At 43.2% G+C, this 26,855-nt stretch overlaps 1 protein-coding gene across 1 annotated transcript in view; it reads left to right on the forward strand.

Annotated features, from left to right (window-relative positions):
- Window positions 1-26,855, forward strand: part of LOC139449702 (uncharacterized) — a 113,048-nt gene that overhangs the window by 22,168 nt on the left and 64,025 nt on the right. Inside the window, exons 13-29 of the mRNA XM_071231208.1 lie at window positions 277-468; window positions 6,799-6,973; window positions 8,285-8,413; window positions 9,097-9,123; window positions 11,702-11,877; window positions 12,734-12,866; window positions 14,443-14,667; window positions 15,087-15,278; window positions 15,471-15,635; window positions 16,134-16,347; window positions 18,011-18,202; window positions 20,579-20,793; window positions 21,663-21,814; window positions 23,485-23,635; window positions 25,858-25,979; window positions 26,090-26,169; window positions 26,355-26,472. Coding sequence (XP_071087309.1) covers window positions 277-468; window positions 6,799-6,973; window positions 8,285-8,413; window positions 9,097-9,123; window positions 11,702-11,877; window positions 12,734-12,866; window positions 14,443-14,667; window positions 15,087-15,278; window positions 15,471-15,635; window positions 16,134-16,347; window positions 18,011-18,202; window positions 20,579-20,793; window positions 21,663-21,814; window positions 23,485-23,635; window positions 25,858-25,979; window positions 26,090-26,169; window positions 26,355-26,472 — 2,658 coding nt within the window. The remainder of the gene's footprint in view (window positions 1-276; window positions 469-6,798; window positions 6,974-8,284; window positions 8,414-9,096; window positions 9,124-11,701; window positions 11,878-12,733; window positions 12,867-14,442; window positions 14,668-15,086; window positions 15,279-15,470; window positions 15,636-16,133; window positions 16,348-18,010; window positions 18,203-20,578; window positions 20,794-21,662; window positions 21,815-23,484; window positions 23,636-25,857; window positions 25,980-26,089; window positions 26,170-26,354; window positions 26,473-26,855) is intronic.

Raw genomic sequence — 26,855 nt, forward strand, 5'->3', positions numbered from 1 at the left:
CCTGGTGACTGTAGTTTTATGTTTTATTCAACTCTATGGTGACTATTGTAATGTGTCGTATTCCATATTTGTTTAGTTCATGTATAATATCTGAATCTCATACAGACCAAGTATAACTCTTGTATCACATGCAGACCAAGTCCTTGTGGATAATGATGCCCCTCCAATGCAGAATGCAAGACTCATCTATATACAAGGTTTTGACCTGTTAGGAAGTCAGAAGGAATAGAATCTCTTGTTGGCTGCAGAAAACTATGACAGTTATTATTCTTTCAGCTCCACCACAACGCAGTCCTTCATGTCCAAGACTCCAATCAACAAATCCCTGGCTTACTTTGAGATTGAACTCCTTGCATTTAAACCTCAATATGTTATGGTCGCCATTGGTCTGGGTGAGTTCCACTTCCATGGTGACAAGAAGCCTGGGCAATTTCCTGGATCCATCGGCTTCACCTGCGAGAATGGGAAGTAAGTTCATAATAGTAAAAGCAGGCATTTTGCTCAACATAAAGGAAAAGTTGACAACTGGAAAGTTGAAGTCGTCCCTCTTGTCATGCAGTCTTGTGGAGAGCATTCTGTCACTCTGAATCTTTATGCATGCATATTAATATGAAAAGATCTCACTTGTCTCTTATATTTCTTGGGGGCACGGGTGGCCCAGTCGTCTAAGGCGCCGCGATTCGCTGTGCAGAGTTGCGTCCCTTGGGCATGCTAGAAACCTATGATTGTGGGTTCAAATCCCGGTTCGCCCCGATTATGTTTCTAGGTTTGTCAGCACCATACCCGTGCTTGTGGGTTTCACCGAAGTGGTAAACGTTTGAGACCTGCATCACTTCGGGCTTTCCTCCCACATTAAGCTGACATGCCGCGATATGACTGGAATACTGTTAAAAGCGGCGTTAACTCCAACTCACTCACTCACTCCTATATTTCTTGCTCAGATGGGAACATCAGTAGAAGGGAATTTACTAATTGACCATTATTTATCGATGTCAGACCCGAAACTTAAGTTCATTTTCTTGCCGAAATTCCATTGTTTCAAGTTTAGCAATCGGAGCAGAAAAATTCTGACTCATGATCAGATAAAGAAAGAAACAGATAAGTAAGGAGGGGAGCACTACTGGTCGTCATGGATATACCTACTTCTTGCCTTTCTGTCCTTTATTCACCTTTCACATAGTTAATTGAACTTGGTTCTTTTTTGAGATTGCAAAAAATCAAGCAAATTGTTTGAGTTTTTGAGAATCCACATGGTATTAATTGTTTGATAGGCATTACTTTGAAGTTGACTGATGACAAGGTAGACACAATTTTTGGATAACAACTTTTAATTCTGTAAAGGTGACGTTTCGGTATAGATCCCTATACTGTTGTCAAGCATGACTGAATGAGGAACATTGTACAGAATGTGTATAGTAGGTGGAGGATTAACAGTAGAGGATGAACAGTAACAACAACTGCATACGTGAGTGGGATAACATGAGTAAGTGTTGACAACAGAAGGATAATACTGTCACAACACGATGGCAGAGAACGCATAGGTGGAAGCCAATAGCGACAAGAAACCAATTAAACAGGATTAAAGTTTACATAGCTCTGGTGATTATTGCTTGATGAGTTCATAGTAGGTAGATGGGATGAAATAGCCTTGATCTCTGTTGATTTATGGCTTGTGGCAGTGAATGTGGACTGCTTCTGTAAGTTTGCTTTTAGTGAAGTAATGGAGGTTGTCGGAGAGGATTCGGACGTTTTCCAAGTTGATGTTGTGATTGGAGCAGTTGCTGATATCGTCCGAGATGGCTGATTTACCGCCTGACTTGATGGTGGAGGTTTTGTGCTCTTTGATTCTGGTGTTGATAGGGCGGGATGTTTCACCTACGTAAGATTGTCCACAGTTGCAGTAAATTTTGTAAACTGCACCTTAAGGCACTGAGGGTTTGGTTGTGTTCCTGCTGTTGGCTCTTAGTAGGGTACTGAAGGAGGTGGACCTGGTGAAGTAGGTGTCAATGTTGGCTTGCTGTTCGAGGAGGCAGCTCATGATGTAGGCGGCTCTTCCTTAAATGGAACCCATGAAGATCCGGGGTAGAATAGGTCTTCAGCAGCCCATGCTTGCCGTAAAAGGCGACTGCTTGTCATACGAGGCGACAAATGGGATCAGGTGGTCAGGCTTGCTGACTTGGTTGATACATGTCATCATATCCCAAAAGCGTGTATCAATGCTTGTGATGTCAATCACTGGATTGTCTGGTCCAGACGCAATTATTTACAGACCTCCATCATGTAGCTGGAATATTGCTGAGTGCGCTGTTAAAGAACAAACAAACAAACAAACAAATCCTATGAATGGGAGGGCGATGCTGAAGGGCGCTCGGGATGTGGGATGTGGTGGTACAGGGTTAGGGTTAGGGTTTGCTCTATCAGTCTTTGTCCCAATTGCAATGTGTATGGAGGTTTGGAATCCATTCAAAATAGGAATGAACATGTCCTTCAGTTTTTTAGTCCAGCCAGAAGTTGACAGTTTCTGATGGCGTGAACAGATTCCTTCCTGAGTCAACACACTGAACTTGAATGTGGCATTGTTGGATATCGCATTTATACCATTTTTTTTAATGAAGAAATAGTACAGTGATGTTTACATATATACTACCAAAAAAACGTAGGGGTCAGGTACCCGCGTAGTAAATTTGGACTCAACCCAGCCCTTGTTAGGGACTTATGATTTGAATGTAACTATTGTTGAGGTGAAAATTTACAACACCATTGTGTTGCAACTGAATGCAGCATCTAATCACAATGACATTTCACATTATGTTTGAACAGCACGAGAAGCACATGCCCACTGGTGAATTGTGGGTTAATGATAAGAAGGGGAACGCCAATGTCCCAAGTTTCCCTAATGTATGGCAAATCAAAAAGTGTAATTTCTCGGCTGTTGGACAGGTACCATCAAACGGGTGGGGTTGCAGTTAGACCTGGGCGTGGCAGGCCTAAAAGACCAGGCCAGATAATCTCTTTACATTATTTGCACCTGGCAATAGATTCAAATCTACTCCTGAGAATAGAGAATTCTGTACAATGTCTTAGGTTTTGCCTCTGACTGACAGATGGCAGAAAAAGTTGGCGATGTAGTGGCGAGCAGTATGCCAGGACAAGAATTCTTGACCATAATCAGTATGGGGGTGGTCACTAAGTGTTATGGTGTGGGTTGGTATCACACATGACTAGCAAACTATTTGGTTATTGTGAATGAAAATTGACTGACCAGCGATATGTTGACAAGATTTTGCATCCTGCATCCCTATTCACGAGAATTATTGACAGAAATTGTGAACTGCAAGATGGCATTGGCAGACCACATCGTGCCCAGGTCGTCACAGGCATTCAGAAGGCATTCAGAGTTTGGACTGGCCCGCTCAGTCCCCTGGCATGTCTCCATTAGAGACCCAGCATCTGTCAACATGGCCTAGCAGGGAGTACCTGTCAACATGGTCCAGCAGAGAGTAGCTGTCAACATGGCCCAGCAAGGAGTAGATGTCAACATGGTCCAGCAAGAAGTAGCTGTCAACATGGCCCAGCAAGGAGTAGCTGTCAACATGATCCAGCAGAGAGTAGCTGTCAACATGGTCCAGCAAGAAGTAGCTGTCAACATGGCCCAGCAAGGAGTAGATGTCAACATGGTCCAGCAGAGAGCAGCTGTTAACATGGCCTAGCAGGGAGCAGCTGTCGACATTGCCCAGCAGGGAGTAGCTGTCAACATGGCCCAGCAGGGAGTAGCTGTCAACATGGCCCAGCAGGGAGCAGCTGTCGACATGGTCCAGCGGGGAGTAGCTGTTAACATGGCCCAGCAGGGAGTAGCTGTTAACATGGTCCAGCAAGGAGTAGCTGTTAACATGGCCTAGCAGGGAGCAGCTGTCGACATTGCCCATCAAAGAGTAGCTGTCAACATGGCCCAGCAAGGAGTAGATGTCAACATGGTCCAGCAAGAAGTAGCTGTCAACATGGCCCAGCAAGGAGTAGATGTCAACATGGCCCAGCAGGGAGTAGCTGTTAACATGGTCCAGCAAGGAGTAGATGTCAACATGGTCCAGCAAGAAGTAGCTGTCAACATGGCCCAGCAAGGAGTAGATGTCAACATGGTCCAGCAGAGAGCAGCTGTCAACATGGCCCAGCAAGGAGTAGATGTCAACATGGTCCAGCAAGAAGTAGCTGTCAACATGGCCCAGCAAGGAGTAGATGTCAGAATGATCCAGCAGAGAGTAGCTGTCAACATGGCCCAGCAGGGAGTAGCTGTCAACATGGCCCAGCAGGGAGTAGCTGTCAACATGGCCCAGCAGGGAGTAGCTGTAAACAGGGCCCAGCGGGGAGTAGCTGTTAACATGGCCTAGCAGGGAGCAGCTGTCGACATGGTCCAGCAAGGAGTAGCTGTTAACATGGCCTAGCAGGGAGCAGCTGTCGACATGGTCCAGCAAGGAGTAGCTGTTAACATGGCCTAGCAGGGAGTAGCTGTCAACATGGTCCAGCAGGGAGCAGCTGTCGACATGGTCCAGCGGGGAGTAGCTGTTAACATGGCCCAGCAGGGAGTAGCTGTTAACATGGTCCAGCAAGGAGTAGCTGTTAACATGGCCTAGCAGGGAGCAGCTGTCGACATTGCCCATCAAAGAGTAGCTGTCAACATGGCCCAGCAAGGAGTAGATGTCAACATGGTCCAGCAAGAAGTAGCTGTCAACATGGCCCAGCAAGGAGTAGATGTCAACATGGCCCAGCAGGGAGTAGCTGTTAACATGGTCCAGCAAGGAGTAGATGTCAACATGGTCCAGCAAGAAGTAGCTGTCAACATGGCCCAGCAAGGAGTAGATGTCAACATGGTCCAGCAGAGAGCAGCTGTCAACATGGCCCAGCAAGGAGTAGATGTCAACATGGTCCAGCAAGAAGTAGCTGTCAACATGGCCCAGCAAGGAGTAGATGTCAACATGATCCAGCAGAGAGTAGCTGTCAACATGGCCCAGCAGGGAGTAGCTGTCAACATGGCCCAGCAGGGAGTAGCTGTTAACAGGGCCCAGCGGGGAGTAGCTGTCAACATGGTCCAGCGGGGAGCAGCTGTCGACATGGTCCAGCAGGGAGTAGCTGTCAACATGGCCCAGCAGGGAGTAGCTGTTAACATGGCCCAGCAAGGAGTAGATGTCAACATGGTCCAGCAAGAAGTAGCTGTCAACATGGCCCAGCAAGGAGTAGATGTCAACATGATCCAGCAGAGAGTAGCTGTCAACATGGCCCAGCGGGGAGCAGCTGTCGACATGGTCCAGCAAGAAGTAGCTGTCAACATGGCCCAGCAAGGAGTAGATGTCAACATGATCCAGCAGAGAGTAGCTGTCAACATGGCCCAGCAGGGAGTAGCTGTCAACATGGCCCAGCAGGGAGTAGCTGTTAACATGGCCCAGCGGGGAGTAGCTGTTAACATGGCCTAGCAGGGAGCAGCTGTCGACATGGTCCAGCAAGGAGTAGCTGTTAACATGGCCTAGCAGGGAGTAGCTGTTAACATGGCCCAGCGGGGAGTAGCTGTCAACATGGCCCAGCAAGGAGTAGCTGTCGACATGGTCCAGCAAGGAGTAGCTGTTAACATGGCCTAGCAGGGAGTAGCTGTCAACATGGCCCAGCAGGGAGTAGCTGTCAACATGGCCCAGCAGGGAGCAGCTGTCAACATCGCCCAGCAGGGAGCAGCTGTCATCAGACACTTCACTATCATTTCATGCTTATTTCTTGCTTCTAGTATATAATGTTTATGTTATTTGAGCTCGAGTCACTCGGAACAAATATAAACATGTCATATAGGGCAGCCAGACAGGTTGGGACAGAATTCTAATCCTGTGTCCTTTGTTCAGTTTGTGCACGTTCTGCCAACGTAACGCTGTCACGTGGACTTGTTGTGTCAGCTGAACTAACACCCATACTTCCTGGGACTTTAGACCTGTGACCTGTGTGTGACATGTGATGTGTGTGACATGAAACCTGTGACTTGAGACCTGTGATGTGTGTGACATGACATTTGACCTGTAACTTGAGACCTGTGACAGGTGTGACATGATATGTGATCTGTGACCTGTGTGATATGACATGTGACCTGTGACTTGAGACATATGTGACATGACATTTGACCTGTAACTTGAGACCTGACATGTGACATGACATGTGACCTGTGACAGCTGTGACAAGATATATGACCTGTGACCTGTGACCTGTGACCTGTGACCTGTGTGATATGACATGTGACCTGTGACCTGTGTGATATGATATGTGACCTGTGACGGGTGTGACATAATATGTGACCTGTGACCTGTGTGATATGACATGTGACCTGTGACCTGTGTGATATGACATGTGACTTGCGACCTGTGTGATATGACATGTGACCTGTGACCTGTGTGATATGACATGTGACTTGCGATCTGTGTGATATGACATGTGACCTGTGTGATATGACATGTGACTTGCGACCTGTGTGATATGACATGTGACCTGTGACCTGTGTGATATGACATGTGACTTGCGACCTGTGTGATATGACATGTGACCTGTGACTTGCGACCTGTGTGATATGACATCTGACCTGTGACCTGTGTGATATGACATGTGACCTGTGACCTGTGTGATATGACATGTGACTTGCGACCTGTGTGATATGACATGTGACCTGTGACTTGAGACCTGACGTGTGACATGACATGAAACCTGTGACTTGAGACCTGTGACAGGTGTGACATGACATGTGACCTGTGTGTGACATGTGACCTCTGTTTGCAGGGTTCACATCAATGGGCTACCTGGGATATACACCACTGAACATCAAAGCTTCAAGTTTGAGACTGGGGATGTGATTGGCTGTGGCATCGATGTGGAGACTGCCAAGTTCAGAACTGACAAAACGCTGAAGAGTCATCAGATGTTAGATGTGTACTTCACCAAGAATGGAGTCAAGGTCAGCAACATGCTGTAGATTCAGGTCCCATGTCCTTTCATATCAAACTTCCTGGGGCATGCATTGCCCTGTGTTAATATACGCTATACTGTGTTGCCCTGTGTACACATGACCCATGTCCTTTCATATCAAACGTCCTGGGGCATGTGTTGCCCTGTGTTAATATACCCTATACTGTGTTGCCCTGTGTACACATGACCCATGTCCTTTCATATCAAACGTCCTGGGGCATGTGTTGCCCTGTGTTAATATACGCTATACTGTGTTGCCCTGTGTACACATGACCAATGTCCTTTCATATCAAACGTCCTGGGGCATGCATTGCCCTGTGTTAATATACGCTATACTGTGTTGCCCTGTGTACACATGACCCATGTCCTTTCATATCAAACGTCCTGGGGCATGCATTGCCCTGTGTTAATATACGCTATACTGTGTTGCCCTGTGTACACATGACCCGTGTCCTTTCATATCAAACGTCCTGGGGCATGCATTGCCCTGTGTTAATATACGCTATACTGTGTTGCCCTGTGTACACATGACCCATGTCCTTTCATATCAAACGTCCTGGGGCATGTGTTGCCCTGTGTTAATATACGCTATACTGTGTTGCCCTGTGTACACATGACCAATGTCCTTTCATATCAAACGTCCTGGGGCATGCATTGCCCTGTGTTAATATACGCTATACTGTGTTGCCCTGTGTACACATGACCCATGTCCTTTCATATCAAACGTCCTGGGGCATGCATTGCCCTGTGTTAATATACGCTATACTGTGTTGCCCTGTGTACACATGACCCGTGTCCTTTCATATCAAACGTCCTGGGGCATGCATTGCCCTGTGTTAATATACGCTATACTGTGTTGCCCTGTGTACACATGACCCATGTCCTTTCATATCAAACGTCCTGGGGCATGTGTTGCCCTGTGTTAATATACGCTATACTGTGTTGCCCTGTGTACACATGACCAATGTCCTTTCATATCAAACGTCCTGGGGCATGCATTGCCCTGTGTTAATATACGCTATACTGTGTTGCCCTGTGTACACATGACCCATGTCCTTTCATATCAAATGTCCTGGGGCATGTGTTGCCCTGTGTTAATATACGCTATACTGTGTTGCCCTGTGTACACATGACCCATGTCCTTTCACATCAAACGTCCTGGGGCATGCATTGCCCTGTGTTAATATACGCTATACTGTGTTGCCCTGTGTACACATGACCCATGTCCTTTCATATCAAACACTGTGTTACCATGTGTCTGTGTGTCTGTAAGTGATGGCTTGTCCTTCTTCTCCTTCAGGTCCATCAGACCCGGTTCAACTTCCTGGGGGATACTTTATTTCCATGTGTCGCTTTATCCCATGTTGAATGTAAAGTTCGACTCATCAGCTTCTACCCTGGCTGCTTCCCCCCTGGAGAAAAGACTCATGTGAGTAACACGACTTTCCTTATTTTCTGTCAATATGGAGTAGACCCCTGGAGATCTGGAGTAAATAGATCTGAAAGTAAATGGCGACTATGGTTGTTATAAGAGGCTACTTAAGGGATCGGGTGGTCAGGCTTGCTGACTTGGTTGATGCATGTCATCCTCGTCCAGACTTGAATATTTACAGACCGCCATCATATAGCTGGAATATTGCTGAGTGTGGCGTTAAACAGCAAACAAACAATATGGAGTAGATCCATGTGAGTAACTGGACCTCCATGGTTCCCTGTCAATACGGAATAGACTTAAGTGAGCAGCCGGAGTAGATCTATGAGAGTAGTCAGAGTAGATCCAAGTGAGTAGCCGGAGTAGATCCAAATGAGTAGCTGGAGTAGATCCATGTGAGTATGAGTAGCCGGAGTAGATCAATGTGAATAGCCGGAGTAGATCCATGTGACTAGTCAGAGTAGATCCATGTGAGTTGAAGGACCTGCGCGGCTCCCTGTCAATATGGAGTACACATGCCCAAAATGTTTCCAGTGCGTTTATCTAAATGGAATCAAGTCTTGCTTATTTAATGTTTATTGTATATTTAAATGTGTATAGAGCCTATTGATATAGAGACATCTCATCTGTCTCAGACAAAAGTAAGCTCAATGACCTAAGGTTTTATATTTTTCTTACAGGATGAATCGACACAGGTTAAAAAAAAGGTTGGTACAGGTTCTGTCTCAGTACTCTGTCTTGTTTTACCTCTATTGTTTATTCAGAAGTAGCTATATATAGGCCATGGGTCCAGGTTATGCAAGAAGAGGGGGCATAGGTGGCCCAGGCAAGTTTGGCACCAGAACCCTGCATCACTTGGGGTTTTCCTCCCATATTAAGCTGACACACCCTGACAACTGGAATATTGTTTAAAGCGGTGTTCACCAAACTCACTCACACTACACATCAAGGAGTCAGAGTGACAATACATATTATAAAGAAGACTTTATCTCTTACATATGCGGGGTTCTGAGCATGAGATAGGAAGACTTGACCTAAAGACATTAAAATGATATTTATTTCAACATAATCTCCTTTGTCACTGAGAAAAGTTTGCCAAAGATATTAAAGGGATCTTATATATATATATATACACTATGCGCTTACTAAGTATTCACCTGATGAAGGAACAAGAAACAGCTCTGAAATGTGACAAAGAATAAAAGAAGTTGCTGTCCATAAAAAGTGACATGTATTCACCATTTAGATACCCCCTGACCCGTGCGTGCGTGCGTTCGTGCGCGCGCGCTTCTACTAGTCTGGACTGATGCCAATAGATGTTTATAGTGCTAGCTCACTTAGATACCATGCCACAGTTTGACATGAATACCCCACTCAGACACAGTATACTGACTCCGAGCCGACCAGTCCTTGTTTTAGCCCCTTAATGCCGAGCGACAGACAGGGTAACAGCAAGTACCATCTTTTAACCTCTTTTGGTATAACGCAGCCGGGGATTGAATCCTGAACCTTCTGCTCTCCAGGCAGACACTCTACCACTAGACCACAGAGGCAATCCCATAGTATAAATGAATCTTAAAGAAATTCCTTCATCTTTTCTTGTTGAGGTTAATCTGCTGTTTATCACAACATATCATGTATATATACCTCTCATTACTTGGCTGCAGTCACTCTAGCTTGATAACGGTGTAGGAATCTATATCAAAACATTCCGAAATGTAATAACCCAGAAGTCTTATCCAAGATGTATGTTTTATTTTTTACTCACCAATTTCTAGAATGCCAATCAAATACTCTCTTTTCTAGCTTCTCCCATCTACCTGCCAGATTCTATTCATAATTTATACCACATCTAAACTAAACACATCTTCCCGAGGCAAGAGAGTTAACCGACTTTAAAAGTCCAGTTTCCACACTTGCCGAGCTAGACTGTATTTCTGGGCTCAATCGTAGCGCCACCAGTGGCTAATACGAGTTATGTCCCTTCTATGCCTCTCCTATGGACCAATCAGATTCCACCTCTCCTATCAGTTTCATTTGCTTCTAACAAAATAGCGGCGCATAGACAAGACGATAATCAAGATTTATATTGTGATAAAATGAAAAATTGCGGTACCAGAAGCACATGCAGATCATGACCTGAGTAGCAGACCGGCTGCATTGTGCTTACTGAGTTAAACCTAAATAAAGCTTTACTCATTATTTACCACAAAAAGATTAAGAAAATATCTGTTGACAATGAGCTGGCAAATGCTTTGCAAATCCTGCAATCAACCGAAATCTGCATGACAGTTTACGGACTGGATTGTGATTTCATTGTGCGATTTTGATTGGACTATGCATAGACTCGTTAGTCCAGCCAAAATGTTACTTCAAAATACCAGCCTAGTTCGGCAAGGGTGGAAACTGGATTATTATAGTCAGTAAACTCACTTGCCTCAGGAAGATGAACTAAACAGGGCATGTATAGGTTGACTATGCAGATACATGGTTCAACACTGAAAATAGCTTTCGAGATGTTGTTATAAAATGCTCCATGAGTGAATGAGAAAGGGATGGAGGGAGGTTTTGAGCATTTAGCATCACTTTTATACTCTAAACCTCGAAATCAACACCAGCTTGAATTAAATCCGAAAAATGTGAGTGGTCTTTGTTCGCATTAATGAAACTTCGCATGTATGTCTCCAAAATGACTATTAACATTAAGACGGCCTCACTGCATGCTTTGGGTAGCGGAAATACCAACTTGAATATATGCACAAACACACTTTATTGAGCAGTAGTTGTAACAAGTACATAACAATGTCATTTAAAGAATATGAGTTACACAATAGGCATCCGGTGAGTTATCACTGCGTAGGTCAAAAGTTCTACCCACTCGTGTCAAACAATATGTATCGTTGACTAGTCTAATCAGTGAACTGTTGTTGGTTTCAATTGTTTCATTGCTACACCATGAATACAACAATCACATCACATGCAATTTGCTCTCATCAGGATTTGAGTAAGAACAGGTCCCCAGCACTCTGCTGCTTGTCATGAGAGGCTACTTAACTGGATCTGGTGATCAGTTTTGGTGACCCCGGACTATCAGTGGAGCTGTTTCAAAAAACATTTGCACTTTGTGATGAAAGCATCACACTTGGCACAATTGTAGGTAATGGTATTCCAAATATTTTCAGATATGGGGCCACCCCAAAAAATCCAAAATGGAAGCCAAACCCAATATGGCTGAGTGAGGTATGAACACAATGACTACTGTAATAGATCTATATGAACCCACAGGTGGAGGAAGAGAAGACAGACAATATGCCTGAAGGATGTCAGTTCGTGGTGGTATCTGTTGGCACGGGGGCTGCAGACGAGAAGGACAAAATAAAACAGATACAAAACCAGCTCGACCTTGACAAAGACTTGACCTTGATGTCCGACTTGAAGGTTGAACTACAGAAGCTTGAAAGGTGAGAACAAATAACCTAATAACAACATTCATGTCAAATATTTGACTCACATGTTTACCTAATAACAACATTCATATCAAATATTTGACTCACATGTTTACCTAGTAACAACATTCATGTCAAATATTTGACTCACATGTTTACCTAATAACAACATTCATGTCAACTATTTGACTCACATGTTTACCTAATAACAACATTCATGTCAACTATTTGACTCACATGTTTACCTAATAACAACATTCATGTCAACTATTTGACTCACATGTTTACCTAATAACAACATTCATGTCAACTATTTGACTCACATGTTTACCTAATAACAACAACCATGTCAACTATTTGACTCACATGTTTACCTAGTAACAACAACCATGTCAACTATTTGACTCACATGTTTACCTAGTAACAACAATTATGTCAACTATTTGACTCACATGTTTACCTAGTAACAACATTCATGTCAACTTTTTGACACACGTTTATTACTAATAGTCCAAGTTCTTATCTGCGAATAGAGCCTACATCATCAACAACAGGATCTTAAGGGGCAAGAGAACTGAAAAATAATATTGCGATTTTTTTGCGAACATCAATTTTCCTATGTACATGAGTCAGCTTTCAAAAGAGAAAAATTCATAGTATTTGTATAAAAGAAAGAGAAAGTCCAAGTGAATGTGCTGAAATTACACGGCAAAAAACTATTTGGGGGCATGGCCTAAAGCGACTGGCAGAGGTTTTCATTGGCTGATATGTTTTTCGTGTTCATCTATCTTGTGGTTCTTAGCTGCTATACAAGGGTATGGTTAGGGGTATACAGTATTATAGAGTTTTACATATTTATCTCCTGCTCCAGGAAGCTGGCCTCCCTGGACTTCCAGGGCCAGAACTACTACAGTCGTCTGTGCTGGAACCTGGAGTGTCTGCAGAGAATCTGTCAACACAAGGACAGACTCCACTTCATGTCTGTCAACGTCAAGTCAGGAGAGGTAGGTGTCGTTAGAGAATCTCTCAAGGTCAAGTTAGGAGAGGTAGGTGTTGGTAGAGAATCTCTCATGGTCAAGTCAGGAGAGGTAGGTGTTGGTAGAGAATCTCTCAAGGTCAAGTCAGGAGAGGTAGGTGTTGGTAGAGAATCTCTCAAGGTCAAATTAGGAGAGATAGGTGTCTGTAGAGAATATCTGAAGGTCAAATTAGGAGAGTAAGGTGTTGGTAGAGAATCTCTCAAGGTCAAGTCAGGAGAAGTAGGTGTTGGTAGAGAATCTCTCATGGTCAAGTTAGGAGAGTAAGGTGTTGGTAGAGAATCTCTCAAGGTCAAGTCAAGAGAGGTAGTTGTTGGTAGAGAATCTCTCAAGGTCAAGTCAGGAGAGGTAGGCATTGTTAGAGAATCTCTCAAGGTCAAATTAGGAGAGTAAGGTGTTGGTAGCTATAGAGAATCTCTCAAGGTCAAGTCAGGAGAGGTAGGTGTCGGTAGAGAATGTCTTAATGTCAAGTATGGAGTGAGTGAGTTGGGCTTGACGCCGCTTTTAATAGTATTCCAGTTAAATCATGGCATGCCTGCTTAATGTGGGAGGAAAGCCTGAAGTGATGCAGGTCTCAGACCTTTACCACTTTGGTGAAACTCACGAGAAGGGTGCTGACAAACCTAGAAACATAATTGGGGTGAACTGGGATTCGAACCCACAATCTTAGGTTTCTCGCGGCGCCTGTCAAGTATGGACAAGTAAATAAGGATAAGATATATGGATGTACAACTTCTTTATTACAATAAGGAGCGACGTTTCGGTGTAGGTTCTAACACCTTTATCAAGCAAGTGATATACAGAGTATGGTTGACAAGTATATATCAGGTAGGAGGCAGTATTTATACAGTTGAGTATGTAGTTACACTGGAGTGGAGAAGCCACTATGTGATATAAGGTAAACGTTTTGACAGGTGAAGTCAGAAAGATAAACAAAAGGATAATGACCGATTGGGGTCTTTGATGAGTTGATGGTGTGCAGGGGGTATGTTACAGCCTTGATTGATGATGATTGGAATCTTTTGATGTTGATGGCTTCTTGTAGTTTTCTGATTGAAGTCTTTGAGGTTGGTGGTGAGGGCTTTGACTTTGTCCCACTGGATGCTGTGGCTTTGGTTGTCACGGATATGGTCTTACTTATAGTCAACTTTAGAGACTGTTCTTTAATTCGGATTTGCAGGGGCATTGATGTTTCGCCAATGTAAGCTTGTCCACATTTACACAGAATGTAGTACACTGTTCCTGGGGGTTGTTGTTGGCTGGATGGTGGTTTTCCTGTGGCTTTAATGGTGTTCTGAGTGGTATGACTTCTCAGTGTTGGCCTGTTTCTTAAAGAGTCTCTGGATTTTGTGGCTAACAGTTCTAAAAGCTTCTTTCTTTATATTTCCAGGGCTATGACACGCTGGTGAAGAAGCTGTAGCATTGTACTTTGTATGGTGAAGATAATATGTTTCCATTCTGTGTCCAGGGCTATGACACGCTGGTGAAGAAGCTATAGCATTGCACTTTGTATGGTGAAGATAATGTGTTTCCATTCTGTGTCCAGGGCTATGACAAGCTGGTGGAGAAGCTGATCAGCCTCCATGAGAGTCACTGGAACCACTACCCCTTGCAATATGACGTCCACACATTTGTCCAGAAGGGCCTGGATACCATCACTGCCAAAGTGACGTCTTGCAGTATATTGTGCAAATCTGAAGAGATGGGCAAGAAGGCCTTGGGTGGCAGTCATGAGGTCTACATTGCAGCAGTGAAGCTGTTACATGCAATGGTGAGTTCAAGGTGTTACATGCAATGGTGAGTTCAAGCTGTTACTTGTAAGCAATGGTGAGTTCAAGCTGTTACATGCAATGGTGAGTTCAAGGTGTTACAAGCAATGGTGAGTTCAAGGTGTTACAAGCAATAGTGTGTTCAATCTGTTACACGCAATGGTGAGTTCAAGGTGTTACAAGCAATGGTGAGTTCAAGGTGTTACCAGCAATGGTGAGTTCAAGGTGTTACAAGCAATGGTGAGTTCAAGGTGTTACAAGCAATGGTGAATTCAAGGTGTTACAAGCAATGGTGAGTTCAAGCTGTTACACTCAATGGTGTGTTCAATTTGGCAAATGCACTCATGAGTATGTATGCCTATCAAACAATCATCTTGAACACATCGAAGTCCCAATTTCACCTCACCTCTTCTTTTTCCAGGGTAGAGTTTTATATTTCAAGTATGATGCCGATATCTATGCCATCGACATGGGTTACCTTGAGATGCTGTTTGACCAAATCCTGACCAACAAGGAAGGCAAACCTGACAAGAATGTAACTTCAACAGGGGAGGGAACTCTCTTCTGGGCTGCAGATGCATTCAACAAAAAGAAGAGTTTCAAGAATGAACAGGTATTAAGCAGCAGCTCAAGAAGAAATGCCTTTGAGTTGTTCCTCCACCGACGTTGGTGACCACTAATGTCCACTAATGATTTTCACAACAACATTGTTCTCTACTGATTTTGTTGACAACACTTTTCTAAAGTGATACAGCAATGTCCCACTGTGTTGTTGCTGTGTTCCTACTGAGTCCTATTCGTGCAGGTCCAGGTGGTGAAGCATCTTCTGATACAGATGGGGGTTCTGAGGCTCCCGTTCCCCAGGACATGCAAGCCTGATCCTGCCAATGCAAAAGCCAAACAGCAGTCTGTCACTCAACCCTACTACAACACACCGATTCAGCATCTTGTCAACCCTGATGTCAGAATGGTAAGTGGGTCACTCCCTCCATGCCACGGCACGCTGATTCAGCAGCTTGTCAAATTGGATATCAACAACAACTTTAATTGTTCTTGTCCTCTTGTCCTTAATACTCTTCAGTTGTTCCTGTCCTCTAGTCTTACATATACCGTTAAAGGTTCGAGTCCCCGAGGCCTACATAAACTGTGGTTGATCCTGTCCTCTGGGCCTACATATACTGCGATTGTTCATGTCCTCTAGTCCTACACATACTGCGATTGTTCCTGTTCTCTAGTCCTACATAAACTGTGATTGTTCCTGTTCTCTAGTCCTACACAAACTATGATTGGTCCTGTCCCTAGTCCTACATTAACTGTGATTGTTCCTGTTTTCTTGTCCTACATAAACTGACTGGTCAAGACCTCTAGTCCTACATAAACTGACTGGTCAAGTTCTCTAGTCCTACATATACAGTGACTGGTCAAGTCCTATTGTCCTCCATCTGCTCTTAACATTCCTGTTCTCTAGTCTGACTACTGGGCCAAGGGCAAGAGACCTGCAGACAGTGTGTTGATATGGAGGACATACAAGTTTAAGGTGGGGATGCCGACCGGGCTCCTGACTGCGGTGGTGACGCTGTGCTCGCAGTTCTCTCGACTCCAACTGATGATGAAAGAGGGAGGAGTTCTCCAGAGTGGAGCTGTTCAGACAACCATCGTGAAGCACACTGTGGAGAAGGCCGGTTAGTAGCATCCTACCCTGTCAGGGGGAACTGAGATCGGGAATCCATGTGTTTACCCGAAGTTGATGTTAAATATTTGTGTATATGCCCACCTTTCTGTGTATTGTTCCATTTGATACGCTCACCAATTGTTTGTGTATATACCCATCTTTCTTTACCTTGTTACAGTGGATGCTCTGACCCTTGAGTCCATGTATTTGTGTATATACCCATCTTTCTTTACCTTGTTGCAGTGGATGATCTGTCCCTTGAGTCCAAGTATTTGTGTATATGCCCATCTTTCTTTACCTTGTTGTAGTGGATGCTCTGACCCTTGAGTCCATGTATTTGTGTATATGCCCATCTTTCTTTACCTTGTTGCAGTGGATGCTCTGACCCTTGAGTCCATGTATTTGTGTATATACCCATCTTTCTTTACCTTGTTGTAGTGGATGCTCTGACCCTTGAGTCCATGTATTTGTGTATATGCCCATCTTTCTTTACCTTGTTGCAGTGGATGCTCTGACCCTTGAGTCCATGTATTTGTGTATATGCCCATCTTTCTTTACCTTGTTACAGTGGATGCTCTGATCCTTGAGTCCATGTATTTGTGTATATGCCCATCTTTCTTTACCTTGTTACAGTGGATGCTCTGACCCTTGAGTCCATGTATTTGTGTATATGCCTATCTTTCTTTACCTTGTTACAGTGGATGCTCTGACCCTTGAGTCCATGTATTTGTGTATATGCCCATCTTTCTTTACCTTGTTACAGTGGATGCTCTGACCCTTGAGTCCATGTATTTGTGTATATGCCCATCTTTCTGTACCTTGTTGCAGTGGATGCTCTGACCCTTGAGTCCATGTGTTTGTGTATATGCCCATCTTTCTTTACCTTGTTACAGTGGATGCTCTGACCCTTGAGTCCATGTATTTGTGTATATGCCCATCTTTCTGTACCTTGTTGCAGTGGATGCTCTGACCCTTGAGTCCATGTGTTTGTGTATATGCCCATCTTTCTTTACCTTGTTGCAGTGGATGCTCTGACCCTTGAGTCCATGTATTTGTGTATATGCCCATCTTTCTTTACCTTGTTACAGTGGATGCTCTGACCCTTGAGTCCATGTATTTGTGTATATGCCCATCTTTCTTTACCTTGTTACAGTGGATGCTCTGACCCTTGAGTCCATGTATTTGTGTATATGCCCATCTTTCTTTACCTTGTTCCAGTGGATGCTCTGACCCTTGAGTCCATGTATTTGTGTATATGCCCATCTTTCTTTACCTTGTTCCAGTGGATGCTCTGACCCCTGAGTCCATGTATTTGTGTATATGCCAATCATTCTTTACCTTGTTACAGTGGATGCTCTGACCCTTGAGTCCAAGTATTTGTGTATATGCCCATCTTTCTTTACCTTGTTACAGTGGATGCTCTGACCCTTGAGTCCAAGTATTTGTGTATATGCCCATCTTTCTTTACCTTGTTACAGTGGATGCTCTGACCCTTGATTTCAAGTATTTGTGTATATGCCCATCTTTCTTTACCTTGTTACAGTGGATGCTCTGACCCTTGAGTCCAAGTATTTGTGTATATGCCCATCTTTCCTTACCTTGTTGCAGTGGATGCTCTGACCCTTGAGTCCAAGTATTTGTGTATATGCCCATCTTTCTTTACCTTGTTCCAGTGGATGCTCTGACCATAGAGTCCAAGTGTTTTGTGCCAGACTCTGATGTTGGCCCAATCAATGATGACACCCGCTACCATGTTGAAGAATACACCTGGAACGTGTTCTGTATCCTAGCAGACGTCATCGACAGCCATCTTGACATATGTGGGCTGCTTCCAATCATCCAAGAAGAAGTTCCCAAGTGGTTTGGTAAGTTGACATTTATGGAATGTTGTACTCTTAACATTTAAGTATATGCTGCAAATATCATGATGCAGTTACGATCAGGGGATCTGCATTGTGTGTGACCACAGGGGCAGATCCAGTACATGGTGACTACAGGGGCAGATCCAGTACATGGTGACTACAGGGGCATATCCGGTACATGGTAACCACAGGGGCAGATCCAGTACATGGTAATACAGCAGCATATCCGGTACATGGTAACCACAGGGGCAGATCCAGTACATGGTAACCACAGGGGCAGATCCAGTACATGGTGACTACAGGGGCATATCCAGTACATGGTGACCACAGGGGCAGATCCAGTACATGGTAATACAGCAGCATATCCGGTACATGGTAACCACAGGGGCAGATCCAGTACATGGTAACCACAGGGGCAGATCCAGTACATGGTGACTACAGGGGCATATCCAGTACATGGTGACCACAGGGGCAGATCCAGTACATGGTAACCACAGGGGCATATCCAGTACATGGTGAGCACAGGGGCAGATCCAGTACATGGTGACTACAGCGGCATATCCAGTACATGGTGACTACAGGGGCATATCCAGTACATGGTGACCACAGGGGCATATCCAGTACATGGTGACCACATATCCAGTACATGGTGACCACAGGGGCATATCCAGTACATGGTGACCACAGGGGCATATCCAGTACATGGTGACCACAGGGGCATATCCAGTACATGGTGACCACATATCCGGTACATGGTGACCACAGGGGCATATCCAGTACATGGTGACCACAGGGGCATATCCAGTACATGGTGACCACAGGGGCATATCCAGTACATGGTGACCACAGGAGCATATCCAGTACATGGTGACCACATATCCGGTACATGGTGACCACATATCCGGTACATGGTGACCACAGGGGCATATCCAGTACATGGTGACCACAGGGGCATATCCAGTACATGGTGACCACAGGGGCATATCCAGTACATGGTGACCACATATCCAGTACATGGTGACCACAGGAGCATATCCAGTACATGGTGACCACAGGGGCATATCCAGTACATGGTGACCACAGGGGCATATCCAGTACATGGTGACCACATATCCGGTACATGGTGACCACATATCCAGTACATGGTGACCACATATCCGGTACATGGTGACCACATATCCAGTACATGGTGACCACACACATAAAGCACTATGTGCCAGGTCAGGACATACTGCTTGTGGTTGTGGTTGTTGTCCTGATGCCCCAGAGCACCAAGCCTAACACTAGTTCGGGCAAAAGAAGCATCCTCCCAGAATAACTACAGTCGAAAACAACAAAGTTAATGGTCCAGCGGGCAGCTAATCCCCTACTTGTCCCCTTTATCCTGACGTGGACTATTCTTACAACATATAAATACAAATAGATGGATGATAAAATAGAATATTTTTATCTAGAGTCAGAAGATATCTGAAATGAGTTTATATTCATATTATATTATCAGCAAACAATAGCATGTTAATCTGTAGTATAAAATCTTAAATTTCATTTTTACTCTCTCCCCTTCTCTCTCTATCTCCATCAATCAAACATCTCTCCAACAGTGATGTATGGACCATATGTATATTTATATTACATTTTGAAGTTTGAAAATACCATCAAGAGGGCAATCTAAGTTGGAGGAGGTGTTTCCTAATCCCATTCTCTCCTTGTAGTCACCAGTAACCCACTCTTGTCGTAAGAGGTGACGATGCTTGTCGTAAGAGGCGACTAACAGGATTGGGTGGTCAGACTCGCTGACTTCATTGATGCATGTCATCGATCTCAATTGTGTGGATCAATGCTCATGAAGTCAGTCACTGGATTGCCTGGTCCAGACTCGATTATTTTACAGACCGCCATCATATAGCTGGAATATTGCTGAGTTTATATTCATATTATATTGATCAGCAAACAACAGCATGTTAAACAACAAATGAACACTTCTTGCAACTAAATATGTTTAAGGATCTTCAGCAACCCATGCTTGTTGTAAAAGGCGACTATGCTTGTCATAAGAGGTGACTGATGGGATCAGGTGGTCTGGTTCGCTGACTTGGTTGATGCATGTCATTGATCTCAGTTGCTCAATGATCAATTGATCAATGCTCATGATGTCAATCACTGGATTGTCTGGTCCAGACACTATTATTTTACAGACCGCCGTCGTATAGCTCGGATATTGCTGAGTGCGGCGGTAAACACCAAACAAACAAACAAAACAAAAATATGTTTAAACCAGCAGGTTTGTCTGTTCCAAGCCAAGGACATGTACATGGAATGTTGCTCACTGCAGTGTAAAATATATGCAAATTTTATGAAGCATGGTTGCCATGGTTACAGTCAACGCCTCCATCGGATGTACACACGACTGGGGCGTGTCTGACTCTCCCCTGGTTCAGAGTATCTGCACCCTCTGTGACCTTTGCTGTGACCTGGGGTCAGAGTGCAAGTACAACGGCATCATGGGACAGTACCTGCGGCAGTGTGAGTGCGGGACTAAAGTCACTGGCTGCAAGTCTTGTGGAATCTGTAGGAGGTGCGCCCAGCATCTGTGGGTAAGTCAGATTCAGATTGAAGAAGGGGTTCACTGGAACACAATCATGAACAGAGAGTTCATCAGTTCATCATCTATTGCAGGTCTAAAACACAATCGTGAACAGAGAGTTCATCAATTGATCATCTATTGCAGGTCTGGAACTCAATTGTGTACAGAGAGAATTCATCAATTCATCATCTATTGCAGGTCTGAAACGCAATTGTGTACAGAGAGTTCATCAATTCATCATCTATTGCATGTTTAAAACACAATTGTGTACAGAGAGTTCATCAATTCATCATCTATTGCATGTTTAAAACACAATTGTGTACAGAGAGTTCATCAATTCATCATCTATTGCATGTTTAAAACATTGTGTACAGAGAGCTCATCAATTCATCACCTATTGCAGGTCTAAAACATTGTGTACAGAGGGTTCATCAATTCATCATCTATTGCAGGTCTGAAACATAACTGTGTACCGAGAGTTCATCAATTCATCATCTATTGCAGGTCTGAAACATGACTGTGTACCGAGAGTTCATCAGTTCATCATCTATTGCAGGTCTTAAACACAATCGTGTACAGAGAGTTCATCAATTCATCACCTATTGCAGTTCTGAAACATGACTGTGTACCGAGAGTTCATCAGTTCATCATCTATTGCAGGTCTTAAACACAATCGTGTACAGAGAGTTCATCAATTCATCATCTATTGCAGGTCTGAAACATGACTGTGTACCGAGAGTTCATCAGTTCATCATCTATTGCAGGTCTTAAACACAATCGTGTACAGAGAGTTCATCAATTCATCACCTATTGCAGTTCTGAAACACCATTTTGTGCAGTGAGTTCATTAATTGATCAGCACCACTCTGTCCCCCACAGACGCTACGCTCCTCTCTACGCCCATGTTGTGAGACGTCGTCGTTGGTTGATGATGTTGAAGCTCCATGTCATGTGGCTCTGGATGGAGTAGCTTTCAATGAGGTGGAATTCATCAACTTCAAGGGAGTCAATCATGCAATATGTCTCAAGAAGTAAGTCACCAGGCACAATAATGAAAGATGTGATGACGTTGAAATATAAAGTTAGATCAACATCAGATCTCAATGTTGAAACAATGTCATGCTTCAACCTTAAAATGACATTGATTGTTGTTTTATCGGCATTCACTCAACATCAGATATCAGTGTTAAAATTTGGTTTGGTATTGGTTGAATATTGGCTGCGTTGATACATACATCTCTTTTGCATTCTATAATCAGGTCAATGGACTCCCCAAGGCCGTAGTTAACTTTTTTTTGACAATGGGGCAAATATTTGTACAAGTATCGCTTGTTCCCAACTTGTATGACTTGTATGACTTGTTGCTGACTGAGGTCAAGGGTTCATGAATATCATGTTTAGAGTGTATCATGGTTTATTTAGGGTGAAATGCTGCATTTCAAGAGAGTCTGATGTCACTATTGTTTTGTCAGAACCCGGGTTATCTCCATCCGCTGTACAGAGTTACTAGCCCTTAGTAGTTTCAGTTATAGCAAAATCTGGAGATCTCGTCAATCTCTGAACCAGTAAAGCCAACCAGTTTGGAGTAGTAACAGACAAAGCACAAGGCAAGCGGTTGTCTGAACAAGAGACAGTGTTTTAGTCCCTCTTAAAAAAGAAATTACAACCTTAGAGTAACGCCTAAACATGGAAAGATTCAATCTAAAATATCAAGCCAAAGCATCCCTCAATTTAGTAAGTGCAATCCATCGTACAATCATATTAAGGGAAAATCATTTTTGGCACCATGACGATTTGGCACAATTTAGTCTTATTGCAAGTTCCTCGGACGGTCTCCTGGTGTCGAGTGTCCAATGTCAGTTCTTAACACACTGAATGAAGACTCTGCATCTTCCCACTACATGGAGTTGACAGCACAAGGGCCGCATTATCTGACCCATGAAGAATCCGGGGTAGAATAGGTCTTCAGCAACCCATGCTTGCCGTAAAAGGTGACTATGCTTGTCGTAAAAGGAGACTTACAGGATCGGGTGGTCAGGCTCGCTGACTTGGTTGATGCTTGTCATCGATCCCAATTGATTGGATCGATGCTCATGATATTAATCTCTGGATTTTGTGGTCCAGACTTGATTATTTACAGACCACTATCATATAGCTGGGAAATTGCTGAGGGCGGCATTAAACAACAAACCAACCAACCAACCAACCAACCAACCTCATGATCTCCCTTGATTCACCTTCATGTCTTGTCAGCTAACTGGAGAGTCAAGAAATATTGTTGACAGAATGTTCTTCAACATAACTACCTCAGAACAATCAAATTTAAACACTGAAACAACGGCATGTACCTGCTGGGTTTGGCCTAACGCTGATCTGTTACTGAGTTCTCCGCTTTAAATAGATTCTGAGAATCATAAGTACAATGTGAAAGAAACAGTTAAGTTTTTACCTATTTATGTTTATTTTATTTGCATACACTTACTTTGCCTAAAGTATTGTAAACTATTTTTAAAAAAGAATTTTCTGCCGAACTCTGAAGTACTTTTGTGTAAGTCTTAGAAACACTATGGCCATGGGGAATGATTTAGTCACATAGTTCTCATTACTTTACAACGGCAACATACATATTCCTGTCTGTTTGATTTAATTGCTAACCCTTTGAAATCATTTCTATTTGCACAATTCCTCCTGACTATTGCAGACATGGAGATTCCTCTGAGGATTTGATCCAGGTGTTGCCCGGCGCAGCACACATGACCAAGTGGAACGACATTGCCCGCAACAAAAAAAACGTCAAGACCCATCAGGTGCTGGTGGGAGACCGAGTGAAAATCTCATTGCATCACATTCAGGTAATGTATTGAAGAGTCGTTGTTGTACTGCAGGGAGATGTGGTTGTGTTGGAGTCAGTTGTCCAGAAGATCTTAGAATTCTATTGTCGGAGTCAGTTGTCCAGTAGATTTTATTATTCTGTTGTTGCAATCAGTTGATCAGAAAATGTTAAACTTCTGTTTTTGGAGTCAGTTGTCCAGTATATATAATAATTCTAATGTTTCAGTCAATTGTCCAGGAGAAATTCTACTTCTAATATTGGATTCAGTTGTCCAGTATATATTATAATTCCAATGTAAGATTTAGTTGTCATGTAGATATTATAATTCTAATGTTTGAGTCAGTTGTCGAGTAGATATTATAATTCAAATATTGGAGTCAGTCGTCAAATAGATATCATAATTCCAATGTTGGAGTCAGGTGTCCAGTAGATATTATTATTCCAATGTTGGAGTCAGTTGTCCAGTAGATATTATTATTCCAATGTTGGAGTCAGTTGTCCAGTAGATATTATAATTCCAATGTTGGAGTCAGTTGTCCAGTAGATATTATTATTCCAATGCTGGAGTCAGTTGTCCAGTAGATATTATTATTCCAATGTTGGAGTCAGTTGTTAAGTAGATATTATTATTCCAATGTTGGAGTCAGTTGTCCAGTAGATATTATTATTCCAATGTTGGAGTCAGTTGTCCAGTAGATATTATTATTCAAATGTTGGAGTCAGTTGTCCAGTAGATATTATTATTCCAATGCTGGAGTCAGTTGTTAAGTAGATATTATTATTCCAATGTTGGAGTCAGTTGTCCAGTAGATATTATTATTCCAATGTTAGAGTCAGTTGTCCAGTAGATATTATAATTCCAATGTTGGAGTCAGTTGTCCAGTAGATATTATTATTCCAATGCTGGAGTCAGTTGTCCAGTAGATATTATTATTCCAATGTTGGAGTCAGTTGTTAAGTAGATATTATTATTCCAATGCTGGGGTCAGTTGTCCAGTAGATATTATTATTCTAATGTTGGAGTCAGTTGTCCAGTAGATATTATTATTCCAATGTTGGAGTCAGTTGTCCAGTAGATATTATTATTCCAATGCTGGAGTCAGTTGTTAAGTAGATATTATTATTCCAATGTTGGAGTCAGTTGTCCAGTAGATATTATTATTCCAATGTTGGAGTCAGTTGTCCAGTAGATATTATTATTCCAATGCTGGAGTCAGTTGTCCAGTAGATATTATTATTCCAATGCTGGAGTCAGTTGTCCAGTAGATATTATTATTCCAATGTTGGAGTCAGTTGTTAAGTAGATATTATTATTCCAATGCTGGAGTCAGTTGTCCAGTAGATATTATTATTCCAATGTTGGAGTCAGTTGTCCAGTAGATATTATTATTCAAATGTTGGAGTCAGTTGTCCAGTAGATATTATTATTCCAATGCTGGAGTCAGTTGTTAAGTAGATATTATTATTCCAATGTTGGAGTCAGTTGTCCAGTAGATATTATTATTCCAATGTTGGAGTCAGTTGTCCAGTAGATATTATTATTCCAATGCTGGAGTCAGTTGTCCAGTAGATATTATTATTCCAATGCTGGAGTCAGTTGTCCAGTAGATATTATTATTCCAATGTTGGAGTCAGTTGTCCAGTAGATATTATTATTCCAATGTTGGAGTCAGTTGTCCAGTAGATATTATTATTCCAATGCTGGAGTCAGTTGTCCAGTAGATATTATTATTCCAATGTTGGAGTCAGTTGTTAAGTAGATATTATTATTCAAATGTTGGAGTCAGTTGTCCAGTAGATATTATTATTCCAGTGTTGGAGTCAGTTGTCCAGTAGATATTATTATTCCAATGCTGGAGTCAGTTGTCCAGTAGATATTATTATTCCAATGCTGGAGTCAGTTGTCCAGTAGATATTATTATTCCAATGTTGGAGTCAGTTGTCCAGTAGATATTATTATTCCAATGTTAGAGTCAGTAGTCCAGTAGATATTATTATTCCAATGCTGGAGTCAGTTGTCCAGTAGATATTATTATTCCAATGTTGGAGTCAGTTGTCCAGTAGATATTATTATTCCAATGCTGGAGTCAGTTGTTAAGTAGATATTATTATTCCAATGTTGGAGTCAGTTGTCCAGTAGATATTATTATTCCAATGCTGGAGTCAGTTGTTAAGTAGATATTATGCTTACCAATGTTAGAGAGAGCAGGTGACATCATGATGTTGATGCTCCTGTTCCAGAGGCACGAGTCTCAGCAGCAGGAGGAGGGGCAGGATGAGGAGGCCATCTTGGACATCCATCCGGTCTACCATGCACTGACCTGCCACGGTGTGCGGGTCTGCCACGACACAGGAGTAGTTTGGTAGGGAATCTCCACTGCCTTGCGGCACCATTATTCGAGCTCAAACTATTTGCTAACTAATCACCAAACAAATCTTGTATATTTAAGAACCCTGTATGTTTCTGCTTCAGCTATGACAGCTCTAATGGAAAAGTGGGACAGTTTGTTTCCTCCAAACCTCTCAGCCTGGACTGTAATTCCTTCTCTATAAGTAAGTTCTCAAATACAATAAAACATGGGATAGATCTTTACTGTAAACACATTGACCATATAAAGTCTATGGTAAATAGAAATTGATTATTGACAAGGACATGTTGTATAAATTATTGACTTTTCTCTTGCACATGGTTCATTTCAATCATTTACCACTATTTCTCATGTTACATTCAATGGCAGGAATTCTGAATCCTGGTAAGAAATGCAGCATATCCATTGGCCTTGTTGGCAAGTACTACAAGACAACCGTGATGCCTGGTATGGAGGCAGTGTCGGCAGCCTACTCTGCTGAAGGACTGTGAGTTAACCTCCTGTGTTGCATCTCTGGTGGGACAGGTGACAGGGGTTGGGTTAGGGGGTGGGGTGACAGTGGGTGGGGTGACATACGGTGGGGTGACAGTGGGTTGGGTGACAGTGGGTGGGGTGACAGAGGGAGAGGTGACAGTGGGTGGGGTGACAGTGGGTGGGGTTACAGTTGGTGGGGTGACAATGGGTTGGGTGACAGTGGGTGGGGTGACAGTGGGTGGAGTGACAGTGGGTTGGGTGACAGTGGGTGGGGTGACAGAGGGAGAGGTGACAGTGGGTGGGGTGACAGTGGGTGGTGTGACAGTGGGTGGTGTGACAGTGGGTGGGGTGACAGAGGGTGGAGTGACAGTGGGTGGGGTGACAGTGGTTGGGGTG

The sequence above is a fragment of the Haliotis cracherodii genome, unplaced genomic scaffold, assembly GCF_022045235.1.
Source record: "Haliotis cracherodii isolate W230 unplaced genomic scaffold, xgHalCrac1.p SCAF_8, whole genome shotgun sequence".
In the NCBI taxonomy this organism is placed as follows: Eukaryota; Metazoa; Mollusca; class Gastropoda; order Lepetellida; family Haliotidae; genus Haliotis; species Haliotis cracherodii.